General features: G+C 38.7%; 2 protein-coding genes across 2 annotated transcripts; both read left to right on the forward strand.

Annotated features, from left to right (window-relative positions):
* Window positions 1–12,619, forward strand: LOC144656861 (dnaJ homolog subfamily C member 8-like). The gene is made up of 9 exons (XM_078517107.1): window positions 1–148; window positions 5,416–5,517; window positions 5,799–5,855; window positions 6,339–6,405; window positions 9,166–9,260; window positions 9,696–9,767; window positions 10,607–10,698; window positions 11,143–11,218; window positions 12,290–12,619. Exons 1-9 carry the CDS (start codon window positions 83–85, stop codon window positions 12,407–12,409), a joined length of 747 nt encoding a protein of 248 aa, XP_078373233.1. The 5' UTR covers window positions 1–82; the 3' UTR covers window positions 12,410–12,619.
* A 917-nt stretch (window positions 12,620–13,536) lies between these two features.
* Window positions 13,537–25,432, forward strand: LOC144658719 (WD and tetratricopeptide repeats protein 1-like). Its single transcript, XM_078519192.1, has 8 exons — window positions 13,537–13,880; window positions 13,956–14,039; window positions 16,025–16,071; window positions 16,619–16,730; window positions 17,889–18,076; window positions 18,964–19,809; window positions 22,076–22,308; window positions 22,927–25,432. Exons 1-8 carry the CDS (start codon window positions 13,833–13,835, stop codon window positions 23,481–23,483), a joined length of 2,115 nt encoding a protein of 704 aa, XP_078375318.1. The 5' UTR covers window positions 13,537–13,832; the 3' UTR covers window positions 23,484–25,432.
* Window positions 25,433–25,585: the final 153 nt, after the last annotated feature.

The following is a 25,585-nucleotide window of genomic DNA, read 5'->3' on the forward strand; positions in this document are numbered from 1 at the left end:
GTCGAGGGACTGGGCTCATTTGCCCAGTTTCTTTTCTACGAGCCTGTGATCTTTATAAAGCGGTTTTCTCACAAAATCCAAGATGGCGGAGGCGACAAGTTCTGGGAATGATGAAGTTGACGACTTATTTTCACGTTTTATGTCCGAGGTAACAAGTATTTCATTCTACTTACTTCCTTTAAATTTATGTATTTGATCCAAAACGTTTTTTACTGAATATAGTGTAATAGTTTTATGCCTGGGTGGGCTTTTGGAAAAAGAGCCGGGAATAGAACTCTTTTGAGATCTTCATGCATTCATCTAGCTTTTTTATTCATATATTACATATCTTCAATATAAGTTGAATGAGATAGCAAAGAACAGTTTCTTGATGTAGAGTTTAAGTTATCGGAGTACTGTGCAACTTCTATGTAGCTGAATCTCGGTTAGTTTTATCGTAAGCTTACTATGATATATTGATGCCATTCTTTTTTGCAATTTAATGACATATCTGTTGTAAGATTAATAATTGGCATAAAAAAAGCCTTGCTTAAAATTGGAGCAAGATGCATTTAAGGAATCATAAGGAAATTATTGCGGGCGAGCAAAAGCGAGCCCGCAGACTATTCTTGGAGTCAGCGGCACTTTCTTAGCCGACTTGAAGCAAAATGTGGGCACATTTTTGACATTCCTTTGTTCTTCCAACTGGAATGTGAGCAAACGGCAAAGCAAAGGCCCTGGTGTTGAGTTCAAGGTCCGTGGTCATCACATGAATTTCATGTTTCCGAAACACATGTCACGTTTGGCATTTACTTGTACAAGCAACAAGAGGCTAAACTGCAAATTTTCGGTAAGATATAGCTGTAAAATGGAAAATCATCGAGTACAGAGTGCTAAAACCTTGCTGATGAAGGATTTATCTTCCTTCCACGGCCGCGAAGACATGGTGTCACGGCACTTCCAAATGCGTTTTGAATGCACATCACAGACTTGAACACAGACTTATTAATGCGGCTTCTAAAGACTTCTAAGAACAAAATGGTAATGTTAGGATGGAATTTTCAGAAGGATCGGTAAAGCCGTTGAGTGAATAATTGAATAATTAATTCTTGTATGCCGAATTGCACGGCTTTGAAATTTTCGATATTTTGACGCTTTTGAATAAGCTTACATTTCTTGGCTTCCTCTTAACCGAAAATTAATATGAAACAAAGTTTCTTTAAAGTTTCTCCCATTTTCTATCTTTAGTCCGCAATTTTAGGCTTTTGAAGCCAAAGAGATTTGACACGCATTTGTTGTTATCTGACACCCATCTTTTATCGGGACTTGCTTCAGTTGTTTATTTAGCCGCTTTGTTTTGAGTTGTGTTTATAGATTTAGAAAGTTACTACAATGCTTCAGAAAATTCAAAGGAGTATGTTTATTAACATTAAAAGAAAAGGAAAGCGTTGAAAGCGTTGCTTGTGTTCATTTTGTCCTAGGAATTCTGCAGTATTGTAAGCGATTATACGCTGTTTCTCGCTTGTTTGTCACACCCTTCAAGTCAAGAAAGTTTGTATATAGTTAGTAACCAATCAGAATTGTTTGTTCCAACAAATAACAATCATAAAAAAAGCTCGAACATGATTGGTCCACACACAAACAAGCTCAGGTTCTTTTATTTCAAACTTATATCCTGGTTAAACTACAGATTAACAGTTAAACCTTGGCATATTACATTATTTTTAAAATAATGACAGCTAAAAAGAAACAGTCAGGGCACGAGACTAACGGTAGCCAACTAGCCAAAGACTAGTAGAAATGCAGTTTTGGCTAGTAGGTTTTGGACTTTCACTAGCCAAAATGGCCAGTGAAAATTTCAGGCATAAGTGCAAAGAAACTGCAATTATTAAAGTCGTTACTGAGAGAAAGGAACTAAGAATGTGCATATGCTGAAGTATCCAAAAGCAAACAGACTGCTACAGTAACTTTTTTAAGAGTTCTTTAGAGGCCTTTTTGTGTGGAAAGCGGCAAGTGACAGGAAATTGTTTCTGCTAAGACATTGCAGTATAACTTCACCGTTACGTTGATCGTAACCTGAGATCATGTCCTCCCTTTATCTATATCCTTGGCGACTAAAAGTTCTGGTTTAGTCTTCAAAATGGCCGGCGATTACATTTCTCTGTGTTGACGATTTATAACGGTAACTTTCTCAGACATTTAGTCCTTTCAGAAAATTAAATTGGATGATCTTTTCTTCTAAAAAATTCATATAGTGAAAAGAAGTCAATCTATCGTTTTCCTTTGCCATAAAAGATCCTCACATGTCCGAAAACTTGCCGTGTTAGAATTCGCCTATAATGCATTGCAAACTCTTGAACATTGAGTACGTCATTTATGAATGCATTTGGATTGTGTCTCATTTTATGCATCGCTGTCTGTCTGCCATGTTAATTGCCTCGAAGTTTCTTACGGCTCCATATGTTTGCCACAAAGTAAGTGGCCACAAAATCCTACATCATCTATTTGTTTTAGACCTTGTGATAAGATTGTTTTGTTTATGTTCTTGAGTGTTTGTATATTCAGTCCTTTTTTAGATTAAATTCCTGTAACACTTTTCAACTAGCCCCTATTTGATTTTAATAATAATAATAAATAATAATAACAGTTCTTAGCACGCACTTTACATACGTCTCAGTGCGTTTACATTTGAAATTTAAAAGTAAAAATATAAAAACCCGATTTAAATTACAATCAGATAAAAATACGCTAAGGATAACCTAATTTATTTACAATTGATAAAAAATAAAAATAAAAATGACAATAAAAACATGGCGAACTTGTTAAAAATATATCGACCTAAATAAATATGTCTTTAAAAGTGTTTTAAAAGTGGAGACTGAAGGGGCATTCTTTACTGTTGTTGGTAGTGTGTTCCAAAGTCTCGGCGCAGCAATGGAAAAGGCCCGATCTCCGTATGTAGAGGTGGCCGATCTTGGAAATTTAAGCAAATTTTGCGAGGCCGAGCGTAGACAACGTGATGGCACGTATTGGTCAAGAAGATCTACAATGTATGACGGAGCATAGCCATTCATAGCTTTATAGGTAAACAACAAGATCTTAAACGAAATGCGTTCGCTAACAGGCAGCCAGTGTAATTGTTGTAGAATAGGGCTTATGTGATCCGTGCGCTTTGCCTTAACCACCAATCTCGCAGCAGTGTTCTGAATGCGTTGTAACTTTTGAAGTTCAGTAGAGGGCAAGCCGTACAATAGACTATTGCAATAGTCCAACTTGGATGTTATGAAAGCATGTACTAAGCGCTCGGTGCTGCTCTGGCTTATGTATTTCCTTACTCTACCAATGTTACGAAGCGCCAGGGATGCGTGACGGCAGATGTTGTTAACGTGGCTGGTCATGGTGAGGTGGCGATCCAAAACACTTCCCAGATTACGAGCTTTGTTTGCGCAGGATACAATGTTTACGCCAATAGAAATATTCGATAATGGAGGATGCCGAGTAAAGCGAGATGTGAGATGAAGAACTTCTGTCTTAGTCGGGTTGCAGACTAGCTTATTAGTAAGAAAGAATGCTTGGATATCATTAATACACAGCTCCAAATTGAGAAGCGCAGGCTGTCTTGCTGCAGGGTTCAAAATAATGTAGAGTTGTGAATCATCAGCGTACATCATACAGTCCAGTCCGTGAGCCTTGATGACGTCTTGTAGGGGTCCGAAGTATAGGGAAAATAACAGAGGACCCAAAACTGATCCCTGTGGGACACCCGATGTGAGAGGCTGCGGTTTGGACTCAGTATTACCAATGACAACCTTTTGTGAACGATCATTAAGGTAGGACCTGAACCAATCGAGCACCGTCCCTGTGAAGCCGTACTGTGTTGAAAGCCTATTGATGAGAATTTCATGATCTAATGTATCGAATGCAGCTGAAAGGTCCAGTAACACCAATAGTACCTCATTCCCATTATCGATAGCACGTAAGATGTCATTTTGAACTCGTAAGAGCGCAGTTTCTGTGCTATGGAATTTACGATAAGCTGATTGTAGGCTGGGGTAGAGGTCATTCTCAGTGAGATAATCACGTATCTGGCTTGCAACAATCCTTTCCAAAGCTTTCGAAAGAAAAGGAAGATTAGTGATGGGACGATAGTTCGAGTATACCTCGGGATCGAGTGACTCCTTTTTAATGAAAGGAAGAACACGACCTTCCTTGAAGGCATTAGGAAAAACACCTCTACTCAGCGATGAGTTGATAATGTTGGTAACTGTCGGGAGCGTCTCATTAAGACAAGCTTTCAATGTCCGTGTGGGGATGGGATCAGATGGACATGACTTGGAAGGTGCTTTCTGGATGGTCTTTGACACATATTCTAGTGATACCTCATTGAACTCGGCCATGGAGCAAGCGCAGAATGTGCCAATAGTAACTGACATTGTGGGAATCGTTGCTCTAGCTATACCTTGTCGCAGACCCTCTATCTTGTCGATGAAGTAGCAGCTGAACTTCTCAGTAAGTTGTTCAACATTATCATGGGAAGGGAAAATAGGTACCGGTTTTAAATGAAACATTCCGTCAATCAGACGGAACAGGTCCTTCTGATCTGCTTCCTCAATCTTTGACTTATAGTACTGAGCCTTCGTGTTTTCAAGTAACGTCGCGTAGCTGCGGCATTGTTCACGGTATATTTGCTCATGAACGACAAGACGAGATTTCCGATAAGCCCGTTCACATCGACGTCTCTTTCGCTTAGCATCTCGAAGTTCCGCGGTGAACCACGGAGCATGTGGGCGAAGGGTGATTGAGCGTGAAACCTCTGGAGCATGTTTGTCTATAGTATCACGTAGCGCGTTGTTGTAAAGATCCACAAGTGTATTGGGATCAGATTCTTGCAAGTCATGCGTCTTAAGTAATTTGGCAATATCGTTTTTAAAGGCGTCAATGTCCAAATCTCGCAGTCGGCGCTGACGAAAATGAGATTTGGAGGCTTTAGGTCTTGCAAAAGCGACAGAGCATATCGCTTTTACGATCTGGCGACTAAAAATATGCATTTGGCGACTGTGTTTTACCATTAATTCGCCAAATGACGACTGAAGAATTTCTTTCGATGACTTCTAGTATGTGACTCACTTAAGAAAAATACTCCAGATAAAGATGAATACCTGATGAAGTCATGTCTAGATGTCTACATGGTTTGAGATTTTATTGGTGTGCGTTTCAGTTAAAATATGTTCCCTCCCTCATGGTGAAAGAAAATTATATACACTTGAAAAATATGGCTAGTAGAAAATCAGTTTTGGCTAGTGGAATCAAAGCTGTCACTAGCCACTTGGCTAGTTAGCAAAAAAGTTAGTCTCGAGCCCTGAACAGTAAACCTTGAATTATTTTATGTCTTAACTAATTATAATGAATATTATTTATCTTGTTCTCAACCCCAAGGTGAAGGAAATTGAGAAGAGGGATTCTGTTCTTACTGGACCACAACAGATAGACAGACTAACAAGACCTGGATCCACTTACTTCAATCTTAATCCTTATGAGGTTGATATGATTCTTTTGGGTTCTATTAAAGTCTGCTCTGATCTTAGGGATCAAAGGATAGAGGCAACCTTAAGTAGTGTTGTCCTGACCAACCATTGTTGAACTCGATTGTTTTCGCCCGCAAGAGAAACCCCAAGAAAATGTACATATAGACTGGCAGAGATCAAATCTTTTTATTACCTTGTTCTCAGGCCAATTTTGGCCAAAATGTCTCCCCTCCCATTTCACAAGAGCCTTTTCTACAAGCTTGCATGCATTGCTTCCTTTCATGTATCTTCCAGGTTCTTCAGCTTTCTACTGATGCCAAAGAGGAAGAAATTAAAAAGCAATATAGAAAGGTCAGTTACTAGCTTAGCTTTTGTAATGTAACTTTAATAATTAAAGTTGCACCAGATTTGTATCATACTGATTAATGTATGGATGGACTATGGAGGTTATCCATTCTTGCCTTACACAAAGTGTTGTGTTGAGGTTCTCTGTTTTGCTCCCACCAGAGATAGCCTAAGTGTAGTACAATCGAAATCGACTGAGTGCATAAATTAACTAATAAAAAAATTGAGGATTAACCTCTACATCTAGGTATTTGTAGCTAAAGAATATGTATCCTGGTTTTCTTTCAATAAAAAAAGGATCAAATTGAATGCAATAACCAGCAGTACATGGTATAATTAGGTGGTAGATAAAATGTTTTAGGAGCCATTCAGATTGAAATTCACTCAATACTAAAACCTAGGATCAAAGTTAAGAACAAATTTGAATACTTGTAAAACTGACACTGTTATTGACAAAACATTTCATTTTGATGTTTGTTTATAATGCAGCTTTCATTTCTTGTCCATCCTGACAAGAACAGAGATGATTCTGAAAGAGCTCAGAAAGCATTTGAAGGTAAGAACAACAAGCCATTGGATTTAGTTGGCATAATTCTGCCACTTTTGGAACTGAATTTGCTGAAGAGATATTTTATAACATGATGGTATTACTGAACAGTGCAATAGCGTTTACTGTCATACATTTCAAGTAGTTTTAAGAAAAGAAAAATGCTATCCTGAATCCCGGGGGTTTACAATCCTTGTTATCTATAATAGCAATCGAAAAAAATAAAGACCAGTCCCAAATTTGCCACAGGAGTCTTACATTAAGCTTGGGAAGTCGAGAGAGAAACGAGTGCCAAAATTTTGTCTGCATTTGCAGGCTATCCTACATTTAATTTAGGAATTCAAAGAATCCTTATACAGGAACCCAGCAACTCAACATGTATCCCAGGGCTCAAAATAATGGCCAGTCAACAGACAATGTCCGGTCAAGATGTCAGTTTGTCTGGACACAGTTTCCTTTTTTCTAGTCTTTTTGACTGGTCATGTACATGGCTTTAAAATAATAACTGATGACCAGAAAAATAAATAATATTTTCGTACCAATTTATATTTTTAGTGATAACTTTTTTTCTAACTAAGCTGCACCTTGAGTTTTGAAGGTCAAATTTTTGGGGAAAAAAGGATCTATAAAGAATTTTAAACAACCACTCGCATCTGCTGTTCATTGAATCATCCTTTTCATGTGGTGTTAAAAACCTGCTATATCTTCACTGTTGTGGCTGCAAGTTCTGAGAATAGATGGCTTCTTGATGTCCTTGTAAGATGTGATAGCGACAAGTCAATTAACTTATGCACAATTTAAACATCTCCCACATTGTTTTCGTTCTCTCACCTTCAAATCAAACGTCTGGTGTCCATGCAAGTTATGAATGTTCTTCTGCACCTTCCAAGCACGTCCTTGTCCTTTATGTGAAAAGTTCCGCATAATACTTGAACAAAACTGTACAGGTTAAAAACTAGGGAAAGAAGATGCACCATTTTTTACTGAATAAGAATGGCATTTGTACTATAGTGCATATGAATTTTGGATTAGGAATTTAAAAAGATAAGAGCATGTGAATTTAAGGTAAAACTTTATGGTTTGAATGTTGTAGAGTTTGCTCTGATATATCAGTCACACTCGGTTGATGAAATAAAACTTCAGCAAAGTTATTTCGGGACTCAATCTTTTTTATTACAATTTTCAATATTTTGTCCAGTCAGAAATGACACGTGACCCAGCTAAAATCTGTTTGGCTGGTCATGTTGACCAGCAACTGTCCGGAAATTATTTTGAGCCCTGTATCCTCTGTGTCATGTGACACCATCATGTACACAAGCCAAAAACTGTCATGCAGATAACAAACTGCAGAACTTTGCTTTTGTTGGTTTGTGAAAACCACTCCATATAGTCAGACTCCAAGTTTACAGCATTTTCACACAGCCTGACTCTAGATGGTCCTACCAGAATCCATGTGTACAGGGTTGCTACACAGTCTGACTGTGTGGGATCCCTGTGTAAAGGGTTCCTAGACAGTCTGATTGCAGCCCTGTGTACAAGGTTGCTGCAAATACCTGTGTACAGGGTTCCCACACAATCTGACTCCATTTGTACAGGGTTGCCACACAGTGTTACTGTGTGCAATCCCTGTGTACAGGGTTCCCACACAGTCTGACTCCATTTGTACAGGGTTGCCACACAGTGTTACTGTGTGCAATCTCTGTGTACAGGGTTCCCATACAGTCTGACTCCATTTGTACAGGGTTGCCACACAGTGTAACTGTGTGCAATCCCTGCGTACAGGGTTCCCACTCAGTCTGGCTCCATGTATACAGGGTTGCCACACAGTGTTACTGTGTGCAATCCCTGTGTACAGGGTTCCCACACAGTCTGACTCCATTTGTACAGGGTTGCCACACAGTGTAACTGTGTGCAATTCCTGCGTACAGGGTTCCCACTCAGTCTGGCTCCATGTATACAGGGTTGCCACACAGTGTTACTGTGTGCAATCCCTGTGTACAGGGTTCCCACACAGTCTGACTCCATTTGTACAGGGTTGCCACACAGTGTTACTGTGTGCAATCCCTGTGTACAGGGTTCCCACACAGTCTGACTCCATTTGTACAGGGTTGCCACACAGTGTTACTGTGTGCAATCTCTGTGTACAGGGTTCCCACACAGTCTGACTCCATTTGTACAGGGTTGCCACGCAGTGTTACTGTGTGCAATCCCTGCGTACAGGGTTCCCACTCAGTCTGGCTCCATGTTACAGGGTTGCCACACAGTGTTACTGTATGCAATCCCTGTGTCCAGGAGTTCCTACACAGTGACTATTTGTATGTGTTCCCACATAGTCAGACTTCATGTGCACAGGGATCCCACACAGCCTAACTCCATGTATACCAAGTTTTTACCCAGTCTGCACAGCCTGCTGTCCAGTATTAAAGACCTGCAAGGCAAATTAAATTGACATCCAGAAAGGAATATGGAATTCTGTCTAAGTAGTTCCAGATCTCAGTTCTGTGAAATTTAATTGTCTGCTAGCCTAAATTTCTCTTATGGGAATAAGTCTGAAAGAAAAAGACAGATTCTTTGGAATACTAGATGTTATAAATGCTTGTTATTTGCTCAAAAATGAGCATACTTCCTTCAACAAAAAATATATATCATAATTTGTTCAATTCTTGCTTGCCATCATGTTACATGTTGTGTCTGCCTCCATATAATGCACATTGTGTTTGGTTTTATGTCAAACTCATCTTTAGGTTCATTTTATAATTCTCATTCCAGCTGTCAGTAATGCCCACGTGCTGCTTCTAGACGAGGACAAAGTTAAAAAGGTCAAAGAAATCCTTGAAGAAGCACGAGCGATGGTCAAGGCAAATGTAAGTTTCTCCTGGTTAACTGTTTATTCTGTTTAGATTGAGTAGCATCAAATATTCTTGCATGCACAGTGTCCCAGATCAGGTTTTTGTGTTCCTTTCTCAATTGCACTGTTGATATTACTTTTGAATTCTGTAATCCAGGCAGTAACCAAGTAGATGTATTCAGCCCCTAGGAATATGATTATTTCTTACTGTGTTATTGTGAAGAGTACAGGAACAAACTTCCAGAAAATATATGATCTGAACTGATTTGGTTTTCAATATGAATTTGTTTAGCTTAGCACATTTTTCTGTTGCTTTATTTCCCATGGTATTCATTGATATAATAATCCATACCCATGTTTAGATCACATTTCTTGAGCAGCAAAGTATATACATATGCAATGTGTTTTGTGATCCAAAAAATGTCTGTCTGTTTCGTTTCACATATTGCAGCTCAAAGAAAAGAAAAAGCAGGCCAAGAAAGAAGGAAAAGAGAAAATTGAAGAGGAAGAAGACACAGATAAGGTAACAACAAAGGGCTTACATACCGAGGATGAGGTGCAATTTATAGACAAGAGTTGTTTTTCAAACTTGGTTAAGAAAGTCCGGGAAAAACTTGGAATCTTGTGCCTTATAATCTTATCTGTGCTCCATTTTCCGGAGCTGGAATTTGATGAAGAAGTACACGACCTATATGAAAATTGTAGTCTGCCCTTTTTGAAAGGGTAGATAACGCTTAACAAAACCAAGAGTTCCATCACTGGATTGTGATTTATCAAGTAGAAAGCCTGAAAAACATTCAGGGTTCAACAGGATTTTTACCTCTGACATTTATGATGCCAGTGCAAATGCTCTAAAAATAAAAAATCTTATAAATTGATATACACTAAGAATTAAAATCAGCAACTCTAGAAGCATGTAAAAACTTAGCAACCTAGGGTAAAAAGCAGAAATTAAATTAGACATTGGTCTCTTAAATTCGTTTGGCAGTGAGGCCCAATGATTTTATATTGCTCTAAAATTGCTCTAAAAAACTGACAACCTCTTTAATTTTGCATGCACATTTCCTTCAACTGTGCACTCTAGTTTTACGTTCCTAGCTACTCACTTACTAATTTTATCACATGTATTTATCAACTGTTTGTTCAGGCAATACCATCTGTAAATGGAAACTCATGCTAATACAACTTGCCCTGTTATTGTTGTTGTTTCTGTACTTCATACCCCAGATCATGGTGATGATGATGATGATGTGAATTTTTGTTTCTCACCAAATGTAGAAATAATTTATGTGACTCTTAATCTGAATACAGTGTACCCAAAAATCACAACAAATATATTTTCTCGTTGTTTTGTTCCTATAGTTAACAAAACTAGTACATTCTACAACTGTTAAACTATTCGCTGATTATGAAATCAAGAGAAGAGCACAAGAAGAAAAAGATGCAGAGACAAGGTAAAGAAAATAATTAGGGCATTATTGTTTCCACTTGATTAAGTTTTGACAACGATTTGCCAAATTCAAGATAGTTTTTCATACTTTCATGCAAGTGCAATTTGTAAGCACATACTACCTCTTTACTTTGTCAAGAATTAATATTCTACAAGCTCAAGTTTTCTAGTAGCGAACAGTAGGCACTTTTGGTCATTTCTCATAGGAATAGTTCTGTATAGAAATTGTTGCACAAAATGAATATATTTATGTAACTTTACCGCCATAAATGGATTTGAGTTATGATGGTTTGGAACAACACGCACGCAAGTCTTGACTATCGGCAAAGACAACGATGGCATAAAAATAAACATCTATTGTTTTAAAACGTAGCTTTATTGTATTAGCACTGTTCTACTTTCAAACAACCAAGGTGTTTCGTTCAAGTGAATTTTTTCTTGTTTGCAGAAAACGGCAACGCGAGCAAGAGATAGCTGAAGAAGAAGCTGCAAAAAAGAAGAAAGAATGGGAAAAGGAATGGGAGGTGAGTGTTCAAGTACTCACAGACTTTTTAACCATATGGTACTTTTATTAATCTCCGCAGACTTTCTAACCTTATCGCCCTTTTAAAAGTCTCTTCAAGTTTTCTAAACTTTTGGTATTTTACAAGTACCCCTCAGGCTTTCCAACCTTAAGGCTGGTTCTCATATGATCGCCCCGATCGTTTCTGTCGCTTCTGTTGTTTGCAAAGTCTGAGGTGATTGGAGCAAGCACACTTTTTGAAGCGACAGAAGCGACAGAAGCGACAGAGACGATCGGGACGATCATATGAGAACCAGGCTTTATTGTCCTTGTAAATAATAAAGATGGTAAATTTTAAGCTCGGTGATAATAATGAGAATGAATTTTTCAACAATGACACGAGCATGGGGCAAAAATCCTGAGTCTCCGACGGGAATCGTACCCATGGCCTCCCAGATACCGGTTGGGCGCTCTAACCAACTGAGCTAGCTACGAGAGACTCATGGTGAGCTGGGCCATTTACTAGTTTGATATGTGACACACGTCCTGCATACTGCTCGGATCAGCAATGTCGAAATCGTAAAGTATGTAGTAAATAATAAAGACGGTAAACTTAAAGCTCGGTGATAAATAATGAAGAAGAATTTTTCAACAATGACACGAGCATGGGACAAAGAAAAATTCTGAGTTCCTGACGGGAATCGAACCCCAGCTCACCACGAGTCTCTCGTAGCTCAGTTGGTTAGAGCGCCCAACAGTATCTGGGAGGCCATGGGTTCGATGCCCGTCAGGGACTCAGAATTTTTCTTTGTCCCATGCTCGTGTCATTGTTGAGAAATTCATCTTCATTCTTATTGTCCTTTTACTTGTAAGTATCCACAGGCTTTGCAGCGTCCAAATAGAACCCGAGGAAACGCAACTTTCCATCAGAAAATACCCCCCCCCCCCTCCCTGCATAAAAGCCCTTCACAAAACGATGTTAAACAAATAATTATTATTAGTGCAGGGCTTGTTTTTTATTCGGAATTTTACGGTACCAACAGTTATCCCAAGACGTTTGACTATTATAATTTGCTATCGTTTCTTTTTAAAGGAGAGTCGAACAAACCGCGTAGATAGCTGGAGAACGTTTCAAGCTGGAGGAAAAAAGAAAAAAGAAAAGAAAGGCCGCACTGCGTTCAAACCACCCGCTCTTAGACCAGAGAAACGCTAAACAAGTGGGCGTGACACAAGCTGTCAATCATTTCAAACTACTGAAAAGAATTGTGGGACGTCTCATCATCAGATGTGTTTATAACGTTTGTGTGCGTGTAGAAAAGCAAAGTGCGAGACGTGACTCCTGTTTAAATTGTAAATATTGCCTTTATTTTATACCCGCGAAATCTCTGTATCTAAAGCTGATTAAAAACTGAACTGCACATGATTCATGGCTACTTTTTCTTTATATGGCCGTATTTTTTCTTGTTGTGTTGACGATTCCCAGTTTTCTGAGGCCCAGTTCAAACGCCGCTCATCTATCCACCAAACCTACCTGACGCCAGGGATGATGGACCATTATATTTTTGAGAACGGGGTGTGGGAGGGGGTGGGGGCAATTACCCCCAAAAATTCCTGCACGGCAAAACACCACACTTTTACGTACTTGTCAACAAGGATACGGAATTCCGGCTGACGCTATTACAGAGCTGCCGGCGCTGTAAATAGCTTTGAGTCATTTTGTTCTCAAACATGTTTTTTTATATACATGTAGTACGTAGGTTTTCTTAACGCTTTTAGGTGTAAATTTCTATATTACTATTTTCTTCATATATTTTCTTAATTCGGAGATACTAGCTTATTGCTAGTCTAGATATCCGAATTAAAATTGAGTTTTTGACTTTTGACTTGAATGCGGGCGGAGACACGCGAGGTATCTGCCGCCTGCTGCTGATTGTACGTGGTTGTCAATATCCCAGGAAAAGTGTTCCTGCCTGAAGCAGGTTTTCATGTGTTATGTAAAACGACTACATGGTTCTCGGTTGGCTGTTTAGCTGCAAATTTCTAATGTTGCATGATCGAAAATAGCTTAGGTATTGAAATGAGCGACGTTGCCACGCAAAATGGGCGTGGATTTGGTCTGGCGTGGTCAAACAGAACTTCTAGGGCACGCAACACCTTAATACTGCAGCAGAAGCTAATATATAGTATAATATTATTGCAATTCCTAAATGGGTTTAATCCTGGGGCTCAATCCAATAAAACTAAAGTCAGTGCAGAAGAGTTATGTTTTGCCGGTGTTCCTTGAAAACTGTGCCCCCTCTTGGTCTCCTCCTGCAGGCTTGGTCACTCAGCTATCGGATTGATTTGTACATGACCAGCACGGAACATGTTTCGATACATATTTTATTTTCCCGTATTTCTTGCTATCGGAGGCGTAGAATGCCCAACCCAAAGCTTGTGTACAGCTTTTAACTCTTAAGATTAAGAATGACTAAATTTGATGTTTAATTCAGAATATGGAGTAGTTTTTTGTTGGCCTATAGCGAGGTGGTGTGTGTGAACTAGCTTGTCAAGTACTTAGGCACAAACACGAAACTGGATCTCGACGGTTTGAACACGACAACACCGCGGCACAAAGGAGAACAAGTAGTCAAGACATGGAGGCGCATAATATCGCAACGTTTATCAGGAATCGAGAAGTAAAGGTAAAGTTTATGTTGTGAGAGTAACTGCTGCCCGCAGTTTACATTTCTTCATTTGTGGATTTTGTCTTCTTACAGTCGTCCATCACGCGAGCATTTCAGAGAAGATTTCAACTCCATTCACCGTTTGTTGAAAGACTTGGACTAGAAAGGGAGCTCGAGGTAAAATAAAAACTTTTGATGTTAAGACACGCGATTTATTCCTTTGCTCTGTGCCGCTCTCTCATTACTGCTTGCATACGAAACTACATCAGCTACATGCATGTCTTTTTGAATGTTTATTTTGGGTCTGTGATGAATATGTTTCAGGATTCAATCAACTGTTAAGTGTCTTTCATTTGATGTCACGTCTTTGAATAAGAGAGGAAAGCAACTGGGGGTTTCACGGAAAACTGAAATCCATGTTTTGGTCACCAATTACCTAATTTCGTGCAGAGGTCTCCAATCACGGTCGCCATTTGTCATGAAGAGCGATTTGGAATAAACAGGAATGTTAAAGAACTTAATTAGCCCTATTGTGAAAACCCCTTATATAATCCAAAATTCCAACAGGGGAAGCAATTGTAATTGAAACTCACTAGCCAGAAACTTGTTAAATTTCCAACAGTTTTCAGGAAAAAGATTTTTAAGACTCCCAAATGTGGTGTGGATATTGGTCGCGAGTTCTTAGCTATGTGATATAGAAAGTGCATATTAATAAATTTATTTGTAACGTGACTTTGTCATATAGAACGGCAGAAACAAGGATAAATCGAGACTTTTCGTTTGTCGTCATTATATTTTCTCATTTATTCACAGAAGGAGATGGAGCAAATTAACTTTTTTTTTAGAAAAACAATGCATTCATTTGTTTTGAAAAAATAAAAGTATTTACAAAAAAGAGTTAATATTAATATTAAAATGCTCCAGTACAAGTAAACCAAACATGTTGACACTGCAATGTGACTCTGGTTGCTTTTATTGATCACCATATCTTTATTGTTATTTGCCACCCACTTATTGTTTAGGTATGCAGTTTTTGTAGGACCCTTTGAATGCTGTTTACGATAAAATGTCAGAACACAGAACTGATCTTAGCTGATGTCATTGTTTACATTTTGCCTTATTAGCATACAACTTTGCAGCATCAAGCTATATACAAAGTGACTCCAGATATTTAAAGAGCTTGTAAAACTTAATTATCAGCAAAGTTTTCAGCTCTTTGTGTGGAATATTTAAGGAGATATAAGTGTTCAAAAACTGCAAAATTTCTGGGTGGCAAAAAAAACTAATGAGTCCATATATATTCTTTGTAAAAATCAAGTTTTCAAACCTATGTCACAGAAAAAGTATTTAATACGTCAGGCTCAAAAAAAAAAGTGAAAGTTAATCGTACCATGTACTTTCAATATTCAGAATTGATTTTTTTGCAGTTTGATCAGAAAGTGAAGCACTTATGCCAATGGGGCAAATATTTTTAGCAAATATTTCCAAATTAACATAATACTATGCCAATTTGTAAATTTGCCCATTAGGTACAAAAAAGGAAGGTTATTACACAAAAAAGGAATTGTGATCAGTCCAACAGATTTCACCATGTTGTGCATGGCCACACACATGTTCGTGTATTGTGTAGTTCCAGAAAATATCCATACCCTCAACCACGTAGGGAATTTCACGTAAGAGCTCCATGGATCTCTCTGAAATAAACCCTTCACCCCACCCCTTCTGAATTTCCAAAAGTATTTTGTGTACCCCCAGCGCAGCCCCTCTTGAAAACAAAATTAATAAGGAAAATTATGCACAATGTGAGTGGCAGGTAAATGATTTCTGTGTTTCTTGAGGGTTCTCAAATACCTTACAGGGTGTTCAATGACAGTTGGTAATTAATGGAGTCAGCTTCTTTATTATAATTATTTAGATTAAAGGCGTGCAAAACAATAAACATGGCTTTCTCAGGTTTATTCTGTTGGAGTACATGCAAAATCCAAACTGTATTATAATTAAAAATTAATCAATAACATGCACACATGTTTACAATAACCTGTATCAGTAGTCTTGTGCAGGTTTTGAGATAAAGGTTTTATAACTTAAAACAGTGAAATACGAGATAAAAAATACTGAGTTGATTAAGTGTGTTAATGTTTGTGCAATCATTTTTCCACCAGGGTCACTCTGGGTGTGTTAATTGTTTGGAATGGAATGAAACTGGAAAGTAAGTTACATAGTTTTATTTCAATCAGTCAATCACTCATTCAATCAGAAATATTATTATTAAATGAGGGTGGCACATATAGTTATGTGTTATAAACTAATAATCTTAAGGCCCTCCTGAAAATAGCTAATTATATACTTACAATGATAATCTGTTTGTTTGACAAGGCAAACTTTACGCCAATGTTTGGAGCCGTAAGACTTGTCAGCCACGTTTATTTACTTCAATTTTTTGACAAATTTCCAGAATTATTTAAGACCTTCTTGTGAAAAGTTGTCGCTTCTGCATGCATTGCATGCCATTTGTTTAGACTGCATTACTATGGGCTATTTCAAACTTGGTTCTCTCAAAACTCCAGTTTTTTACTGTATTGTTGCAGCATGTATCTGCGACCAAACCTTATCATCTTGAGTTAAAGTAATTTGAAGGACAGCAGGGAAAAAAACTTTTGCACTCACTATCTTTCGAGCAGTTTTCCCCACCACTCAGTAGTTCAAGATAGCAGAGATCTGCTTCAGTTATTGCTAAAAATTGCTATTTTCCGTAGCCTTCTTGTGTCTGGATCAGATGATCTCAATGCAATATTGTGGGATCCACTGCAATGTCAGAAAAAGTGTTGCATCAAAACTGGACACTCTGGAAACATATTCTCTGTGAAGGTATCATATCCAACAAATCTTAAATGATGCACAGAATTTAAAAAGTATAGAAAATATCAATACCCACTCCATGGAAGGAATAAAATACAAAAAAAATGCCATGGAAGGTCATTGGGAATTCTGAGGGGGTAGGGGTCTTAAGCTGGAGCTTGGACTAGGAGTGTGGGCTGGGACTGGAGTTAGGGCTGGGACTGATGTTAGGACTGGCACAGGAGATAGGAATGGGACTAGGGCTTGGACTTGGTCTGGAACCAGGACTGGGACAGGGACTACTAGAGCTGAAACTAGGACTAGGACTGAGACTGGGGCTAGGACTGAGACTGGGCCTAGCACTGCGACTAGGACTAGGACTGAGACTGGGGCTAGGACTGAGACTGGGGCTAGCACTGGGATTAGGTCTAGGACTGGGACTAGGACTAGGACTGAGACTGGGGCTAGGACTGAGACTGGGGCTAGCACTGGGACTAGGGCTAGGACTGGGACTAGGACTGAGACTGGGGCTAGGACTGAGACTGGGGCTAGCACTGGGACTAGGACTAGGACTGAGACTGGGGCTAGGACTGAGATGGGGGCTAGCACTGGGACTAGGGCTAGGACTGGAGTTTGGACTGGGCCTGGCAGAGGTTTCATTAAGGGCCAGGCACCAGGCAATTGACTGGCTTTGAACATAACTTAGTCCGGCTGTTTTCAACATCTGAACTGACTTCTGTCTAATCAAGACAATATATAGTGCCTTGCTGATACTTTGCTGTAGATAGGGTTTTACTGCTCTAAACCTTAATGACTCCCCTGGCCTGGGAATTTGGAAAGACCATTTCTGGGACTAAAACTAGGACTAAGAATGGCCAACCAGTCAAGTAGCAGTATCAAAGAGTACCTTATCACATTCTAATAACATTAAAGTTCCTGGTGGATGGTGCTTTCTGTTGCAGCCTTTATTTGAAGGATCATACTCCCACTTGAGTTCAGTGCACAGTTTAAACAGCTTAAACAGCTGTCCAATGAACAGCTGGACAGGCTGGATGTTCAAGTTTAAAAAAAAGATGCTGATCCTCAATATCTGAATGATTTTAGTGCAGTGCATTTTTGTGATGGCTTAGTAGCCCGTTGGCCACTGGTAAATAATCTAAACTTATCCTGCCATCCTTGGTTTTGTAGTTTTTGCCGCAGATTGGGGATAGAATCATTGCAACAGCTGCTGCTGATGCTAAAGTTCAGATCCACACAGTGGAAACACAGGAGACATCACAAGTTTATAAATGCCACATTGGACGTGTGAAAAGACTTGCTACAGCTCCAGACACTCCATACATGCTGTGGAGTGCATCTGAAGATGGCACCATAAGGTAAGAATAAAGGCATGTACATTTACCAGTCAACACTTTATACTGTGCCCACTACCATGGGGATGCTTTGTGGGGGTGAGGTTGCTGGGTTGTAATTGGCCTGTCCTGACTCACAGTTTCTGATACAACAGTGAACTAAGGAGGACACAAGTGGTGATTTTATTGCTTCTACATCTGTTTTCCCATTATCTAAGTTACAGATGTGAGAGCCTTGCATGTCCATTATAAACAAAAAGCAAAACAAAACAAAAAATGTGGTTGCCCAGTCACTGAGATATTAATAAACTGATTTATAAATGTAATGTGCAAATAACTTATCATTTTTATAACAAACTGTGTTTCAACCGTGAGTATAATTTTGTATTGGAACAATTAATACTAGGGCTGCAACGATACACCTGTGCATTGGTGTCTGGATACGAATATCGGTATTTGAACAAAATATCGCAGTATCGTGAAACAATAAAATATTCTTCATCGACATTCAGAAATTACTTTTTTTTTGCTTTTTACCCAAGTCAAAGCCCTCAATAATGATTTATTAAACCGAGGGACAAGGAAGTTCTATTCTGCTTCACTTACGATCACATATTCTTAATTGATGCTAATACTAGTTGGCGACTGACACAGCATTGTGTGCCCACAAGCAAAAACATGCGGTTCATGAGAGCTTCACTTTGCAAATAAGTTTTTACTGCTGATAAGTGGAAAAAACGTAGTTGCCAACAGAATTTAGTAAAATTATGGCACTTGTCAGTTGTATGTAATGTTGTATCGTATAATTTGTGTATCATATCGTGGCACTTGTATCGAGGTACGTATCGTATTGTGAAAAAAAGTATCAATGCAGCCCTAATTAATAATGCACAATTTCTTCTTTTCATCAGGCAATTTGATCTTCGACAACCACATACTTGCAACACAAGCAGTAAAAACTGTAAGAATGTGCTCATTAACCTCAATATTTATGTTGGTGCCATGGCAGAGGCCAAGTGTCTTGCAATAAATCCTCTGCAGCCAGAACTTCTAGCTGTTGGGTGCAATGATCCCTTTGTACGACTGTATGATCATAGAATGTTAGCAACACATAGTTTCTCAGAGGTAAAGAAGCCTTCCAGCAGCAGCGGCAGTAGCAGTCCAGAGGATGCAAAGCTACCTCCTGGATGTGTTCAATATTTTGCTCCAGGCCATTTGCCCCCACAGTTAAGCAAAGATTCACGGAGACGATTTCGAGCCTATGTTGCTACCTATGTAAACTTCTCTCCTAGTGGACGTGAGTTGATTGCAAATTTAGGCGGTGAACAAATATACTTATTTGACATTAAACAGCATCGAAAGGTCATGAAGTACCAGGCTGTAAATGGTATTACTTCATCGCTTTCTTCAAATGGTGTCGTCAAAAGTGTTGTAGATAATTTTGGTATTTCTTCAAGTAAAAATGGATTTTCACCCTCTGCTAATGGAGCTACAAATGGTTATACAGTGTGTAAAATCCCAAATTTGGATGGGAAGAGAACTGTCACAGACAAGAGACCATCCAAATCCATAAGTTTGACTTATGTTTCACAGGAGTTGCCACCCAAAGCTCTTGAACTAAAGGCTAAAGGAAATGATGCCTTTTGCCAACAACAGTTTTGGACAGCTGTCAACTTGTATAACGAGGCGATATCTTATGCATCTGACTCTGCTGTCCTTTACGCCAACAGAGCTGCTGCTTTTATCAAGAGGGCATGGTATGTAACAACTCTGATACCGTAAAATTCTGCTTATAAGCCCCCCCCACCCCACCCCCCGGTTTTAGGTCCATCTATCAGGCAACAAAAAATACATCCGATTATAAGCCCTCCCGGATATAAGCCCATCCTCTGCCGGATGACAGTACTGAACAGGGCTAAATGTTGCTTTATTATGCGTTTTTAACTTTAAAACATATTTCGATCAACACTCTCGTGGCTTGTTTCAAAACGTTTTTTTTATTCCGCTTATAAGCTCTCCCGGATATAAGCCCCTCCATTTATAAGCCCACCCAAAACCCCTTATGAAGTTGTATAAGCCCAGGGCTTTTAACCGGAATTTTACGGTATGTCTCTTGTGATGGCTCTTAGTGGTGTGAACTAATTAAAAATGTTTGTTTGTGTCTCTTCAGCTAGACAACTTTTTCATACATGTACCTAGCAATACTATATTGTACCATACATGTGTATCAGCTATTTGTTATTCAGCAACTTTTTTGTAGACTTCATTCTGAAAGGTGATTTCACAAAAAATTTGCACACTACCGGTAGTAGTAGTAGTAGTAGTAGTAGTAGTAGTAGTAGTAGTAGAAGTCTTTATTAAGAAGCTAGTCACAACAGACGTGTGGCTTTACAATAAAAAAACAAGCTAAAATAAGCTAAACTAGTAAAATGAACCTACCGGTAGGTGATAATCAAAACATCTCACAAGAGTCTTTCCCAGAACTACATAGTCCTGATGCTGCACTGGTGATCTTATTCAATCTTTTTATAATTTAGCTGGATATTAAGGCAGTTTAAATGGGATTGAGCAATTTTTATGTGAAAATTTTTATTTGCTCTTGAAAGTAGATGAGGAAAATTGGCCAATATTTATGTGACAAGCTGAAAAGCTGGGGTGTTAGCTTTTGCGACAAATAAAAGTTGTCAAAAATTGCTTGACATGTGTAGATGACTCATCACATAAAATGTGGCAAATATTGCGACAGCATTGGTGGTCCCCATTGTTTCACTGGGCACTGGGCATGCCTTGTTTCTGCAAACCACTGCTGTCCAAAGTCATTACTGGTGCACTAAACTTTAAACTGTTGCAAATAATTGTAAATGTGCCATCTACAGAATCACATAATAAATGTCATACACCCATGCTGCCCGTGTTACCACACACTGTTTTTCTAGCCACCAGACTACTAAGTTCTTTGCAACATTCATGACCTGCCAGATAGATTTGTACAATGCATTTTGCTAATAAATGCTCTTAAGGTCGCGGGGGATACCTACAGCATGAATAAATTCATGAAGCGAAATTTTGCTTGACCTGCATCTTTTAAAACGCTTATTTATCGGCTGTTATGGGTGCGATTAAGCTCAAATTTTACAGAGACATAAAGAAATGATAAAAGATTATGTATGTCATCTTTTATTTGGTAGATTGTACTTAACGGCAATGTAATAGCCACGTTAGTGCCAAATTGGGAAGAACATGATTTTGTGGCAGAGTTTGCGGAACGAGTAGGAGACAGCACACTGTGATCTTGTCAAAAACTAATCAGTCAACATCTCAAGAGTGTCATAACAGAAGCGGATTTTTTAATTTAAAATTTGCCAGCAAGTTATGGCGGTTTAAATGCGCAAATGTTAAATTAATTCCTTCTACCTCTTTCTAAAAGCGCTCTTTTAAAATTCCGCCTCTGTTATGACACACTACAATATCCATAGTTTACCTATTCGCAGTGGCAAGTCATGAAGTTCTGTATCCGTGCTGTATTCTCTGCCACAAAATTGTCGGAAAAGTCCAAACTTTGAGATTTCCGAAGGTGTCCCGGCCAAAACACGATCAGTTTCCAAAGGAGAGATGTAATTATGGTAATTATATTCCACGCTTTTATGGTGAGAACAATGCGTTTTTATAAAGACACGATTGTTTATGCCGAATATTATTGTGATAACTCTGAGTTGCAGAAACATTCAAAAATAAGCTCATAGACCATGTAGACTTCCTACAATTTATATAAACGTATAACGCCAAGTGTTGTTATAAATTGTTTAAAATATCAAAGAAACAGGAATTTATTTTTTTTTTTTTTAATCCCGCCACGCACCCATATTTTTATCCAGTCATGAATATCTCGTAAAGTTGTCGATGTCAGTCGTTGCACTTCGTGCATACGCTTTAAATAAATGCATAATGATGAGCCTAGGGTGTCCCCCGCGACCTTAACTATATCAAGTTGTGATACAAGTGAAATCACATATTTCTTGACAGGGATGGGGACATCTATGCAGCTTTGCGGGACTGCCACAGAGCACTTCGACTGGATCCCAATCACACCAAGGCACATTTTCGCCAGGCTCGCTGTTTGTATGAACTGCATTGGTTCCAAGAAGCTCTGTCCTGTCTGAACCATTTCAAGTTAAAATTTCCTGAACAAGCTGAGGGAAGTGCAGCAAAGACTCTAGAGAGAGATATCAGAGCAGCTGCATTTGCCGAGACTGAAGGTGGGTAATTCCTTGTTACAACAGCATGTCAATATTCGAGATTTTTCACCTACGATGATCTACCCTCCCTTTGACCTATAGAAACAGAATCAAATCTCTTTCAAAGTATACCTAATGGTGATGTTGCATATAATGTGGCCCAATTTTACCCTTGGTACAATCTGATATTTTCCTTTGTTTCATATTACCATACACCAGAACAAAGGAAAATACCAAATTGTACCAAGGATAAAATTGCACCACAACACATGTACACAATACCGTAAAATTCTGGTAATTAGCCATGGGCTTATACAATTTTATAGGGGGTTTTGTGTGGGCTTATATGCGGAGGGGGCATATATCCAGGAGGGCTTATAAGCGGAATGAAAAAACGTCTCAAAACGACCCAGGGGAGTGTTGATCGAATTTTGCCCTGTTCAGTACTGTCATCCAGCAGCAGGGGGCTTACAATCAGATGTATTTTTTTTGTTTCCAGGTAGATGGGCCTATAGGGTGGGGGGGGGGAGGGGGGAGAGGGGCTTATAACCGGAATGTTGCAGTATATCGCAGGATTTCTGGTGACAGTCTCTGTTTTAAGGTCAATTCCAAATGACCCCATATGCTTTCCTCATTCAGATGATGATGATGAAACAAGCAGCCAGGCAGATTCTGTTCCCAGTCGGCGCAGGAGACGCCTTAGCATTGTATCTGATCAAGAGAAAGCTTTCCGTTCTGAAGCTTTTGATTATGAGCAGCGGTTCTGTGGACACTGTAACACGACCACCGATATAAAAGAAGCAAATTTCTTTGGTAGCAATGGACAATATATTGTGGCAGGTAGTGACGATGGTTCTTTCTTTATGTGGGACAAGAAAACAACAAATCTAGTAAGAGTTTTGAAGGGAGATGATTCTATTGTGAACTGCTTGCAGCCACATCCAAGCACATGTCTTATGGCCACAAGTGGAATTGACCCTGTGATCAGACTTTGGAGTCCATGTCCACAGGAAGGAGAAACACAGGACAGACTTATTGATGAGGTGGAAGCTGCTGCCAAGGCAAATCAGCGGAGAATGAATGCTGATCCTTTAGAGGTGATGCTAATGAACATGGGATACAGATCAAGATTCACTATGGCAGAAGGTAGTGATGAAGATGATACAGAAACTCCCATACAATGTCGCACCAGCTAGACAATAAAATTTTATAATAATTATTTGATACACTGTAAGTGTTGCTAGAACTCACTTTGAGGAAACTGACTTACGTTTTAGTTACCTTAAGCAAAATTATTTCATGGTAATTAATGTATTAAATGCTTGCAAAATGCTGTCATTTTCTAAATTTTTAAAGGTGCCGAAATGGGTACAGCCATAAGAGACAGTGCCCTGCAAGATTTTACAATCTTTAATTTATTGCGAGTTTAAGGTGGCTGAATACAGTTTTTACCTGGCTCAAAGGCGCGCGCTACGATTTTCTGCTTGACGTCATTATTGCTCACGCGGCCTAAAATGGCGCTAGCAACTCTAAACAGAAACGAAAAAGAGTTCCATCTGTTTTACCATGCTTTACCAAATTTGTATACTTCAAAATACTTTCAGATAGGTCTCGAAACCTGATTCTGTGTTTCATTATCGCTCGCGATGCATGGCGTCATATGAGCGCGCGCTCGCACACGCAATTTGATTCGCTCCGGAGGTCGTAAAAGCCAGATTTTGATCCAGATTTTCTCGAAAACCTACCGTACAACCTATTATGAAACTTTCACAATTAAATTTAAGGGGTGAACCACGTTCACGGCCAAAATTTTAAAAAAAAATCTGTAAGACAGATTTTGAGCTATTTTAAAAATCGGCAAAATATCACATTTTCCTATTTTGCGAAAAATCTGTCTTAGAGATTTTTATATTATTTTGCATGAATGATAAATCAAAGCCAATTTCTTATTTCTTAGATTTTGAGGTAGGGTCATACGGGTAGATTTTGAGAAAAACGCTGTTTAAACTACTAGTGCCAGTCCCCTCATAAGCACTCGGCCGTTCATTACAGCTGTTTATTAGCATTTTTATTTTCCAAATATCGCATTAGATGGTTTTAGGATGTAACAAACAGTGATAAGAGAAAGACAAAACTTTTCTGGAGAATTTACAAGAGAGTTAAAGGTTGGACTGATTTGCCCTGTAAAAACTGTATTAAGCCACCTTAAAGTAGTATCTAAGAGCTGGTCAGTTGCACAGTTGTGCTCTAGACTGAGCTTAACCTTTGAACTACAACAACTCAGTTCAGTTTCTTTTGTCTCTTTTAAAACTTTTTTGTGTGAAGGATCTAATCAACTAAGGAGAAATTTAAAAAAAATAATCATGAATTTAACTAAGGAGAACTTTGCCTTCTTTGAAACGGAAGGATTATGAATGAAGTATACTTGGATGAATTACTAGACTACACTATGGCAAACTGCGATGTTTATTTCATGTTCACTGTCAGCAAGACATGTCAAAATATTGCAGCTGCTGTGTCTGTTGCATTGCATATGTACATGTTAAGTTAAAGCTTTAGTTGCATAAGGGAAATATTCTTTTTTGGGAAAATGGAAATAATATCAGTTGTTAAGTCATGCTTCCCTACACGATGGAGTGTAAGGGACTGTATAGCCTGGCAGCAAGAATCCGCCAAACACTGAAGGGGTTATAATAATTTTCAGGTAAAAAAAAAAAATGAAAGAAATTAAATGACAGGTACAGGTTTTCCAAGGAGGATAATGCTATTCTGGGATGGCATCAACTTTAAATTCCTGTAACCCTAACCCAAACTAACATTTCGAGGTTAAGAATTACTGTGCATTATTCATTGGAATACCAACTCAGTAAACTTTATGAAGTGTTGCTGCATTGGAGGATTCTCGCCTTGCCCTTGCTTTGTATGGCCAAGATGATTTTTGTTGTTGACCAGATGCAAGTGTAAAATCTTAGGGCTTTCTAGAAATTTTCTTAGAGTGCAAACTTGTTGAAAATATTCTAAAGTTGGGTACAGTGTGGCATTGTTGACACATATTTTTGTTAAAGTGGAATTTTCTAAAAGCAATGGGTAAAGTCAACATGAGGTGTCCAAAATTAAAATAAAGCAAATTTTGTCCTCAGAAAAATGTGTTTTGCTCTCTCCGCCATTGTAGAATAATTAACTTTTTTTCAGCTAATGTTTAAAAATTTATAAAAAAAATTATCTAGGTCTTTTTAAGCTTAAATTGTTAAATGGAAAGTTACTTGGTTTTGAATGGCAAAAAAAATTAAAAAAATTA

The sequence above is a fragment of the Oculina patagonica genome, chromosome 6 (assembly GCF_052425735.1).
Source record: "Oculina patagonica isolate OP01 chromosome 6, crgOcupat, whole genome shotgun sequence".
NCBI classification, from domain to species: Eukaryota; Metazoa; Cnidaria; class Anthozoa; order Scleractinia; family Oculinidae; genus Oculina; species Oculina patagonica.

What these genes read in the sequence shown, in the direction of transcription:
- LOC144658719 (XM_078519192.1), top strand. Translation starts at nt 13,833, where the DNA reads ATGGAGGCGCATAATATCGCAACGTTTATCAGGAATCGAGAAGTAAAG. An exon ending in GAATGGAATGAAACTGGAAA is followed by an intron (nt 16,072 to 16,618) that starts GTAAGTTACATA and finishes TATTTTCCGTAG; the next exon opens with CCTTCTTGTGTCTGGATCAG. An exon ending in TGCATTTGCCGAGACTGAAG is followed by an intron (nt 22,309 to 22,926) that starts GTGGGTAATTCC and finishes TTCCTCATTCAG; the next exon opens with ATGATGATGATGAAACAAGC.
- LOC144656861 (XM_078517107.1), top strand. Translation starts at nt 83, where the DNA reads ATGGCGGAGGCGACAAGTTCTGGGAATGATGAAGTTGACGACTTATTT. An exon ending in TTAAAAAGCAATATAGAAAG is followed by an intron (nt 5,856 to 6,338) that starts GTCAGTTACTAG and finishes TTTATAATGCAG; the next exon opens with CTTTCATTTCTTGTCCATCC. An exon ending in AATGGGAAAAGGAATGGGAG is followed by an intron (nt 11,219 to 12,289) that starts GTGAGTGTTCAA and finishes TTCTTTTTAAAG; the next exon opens with GAGAGTCGAACAAACCGCGT.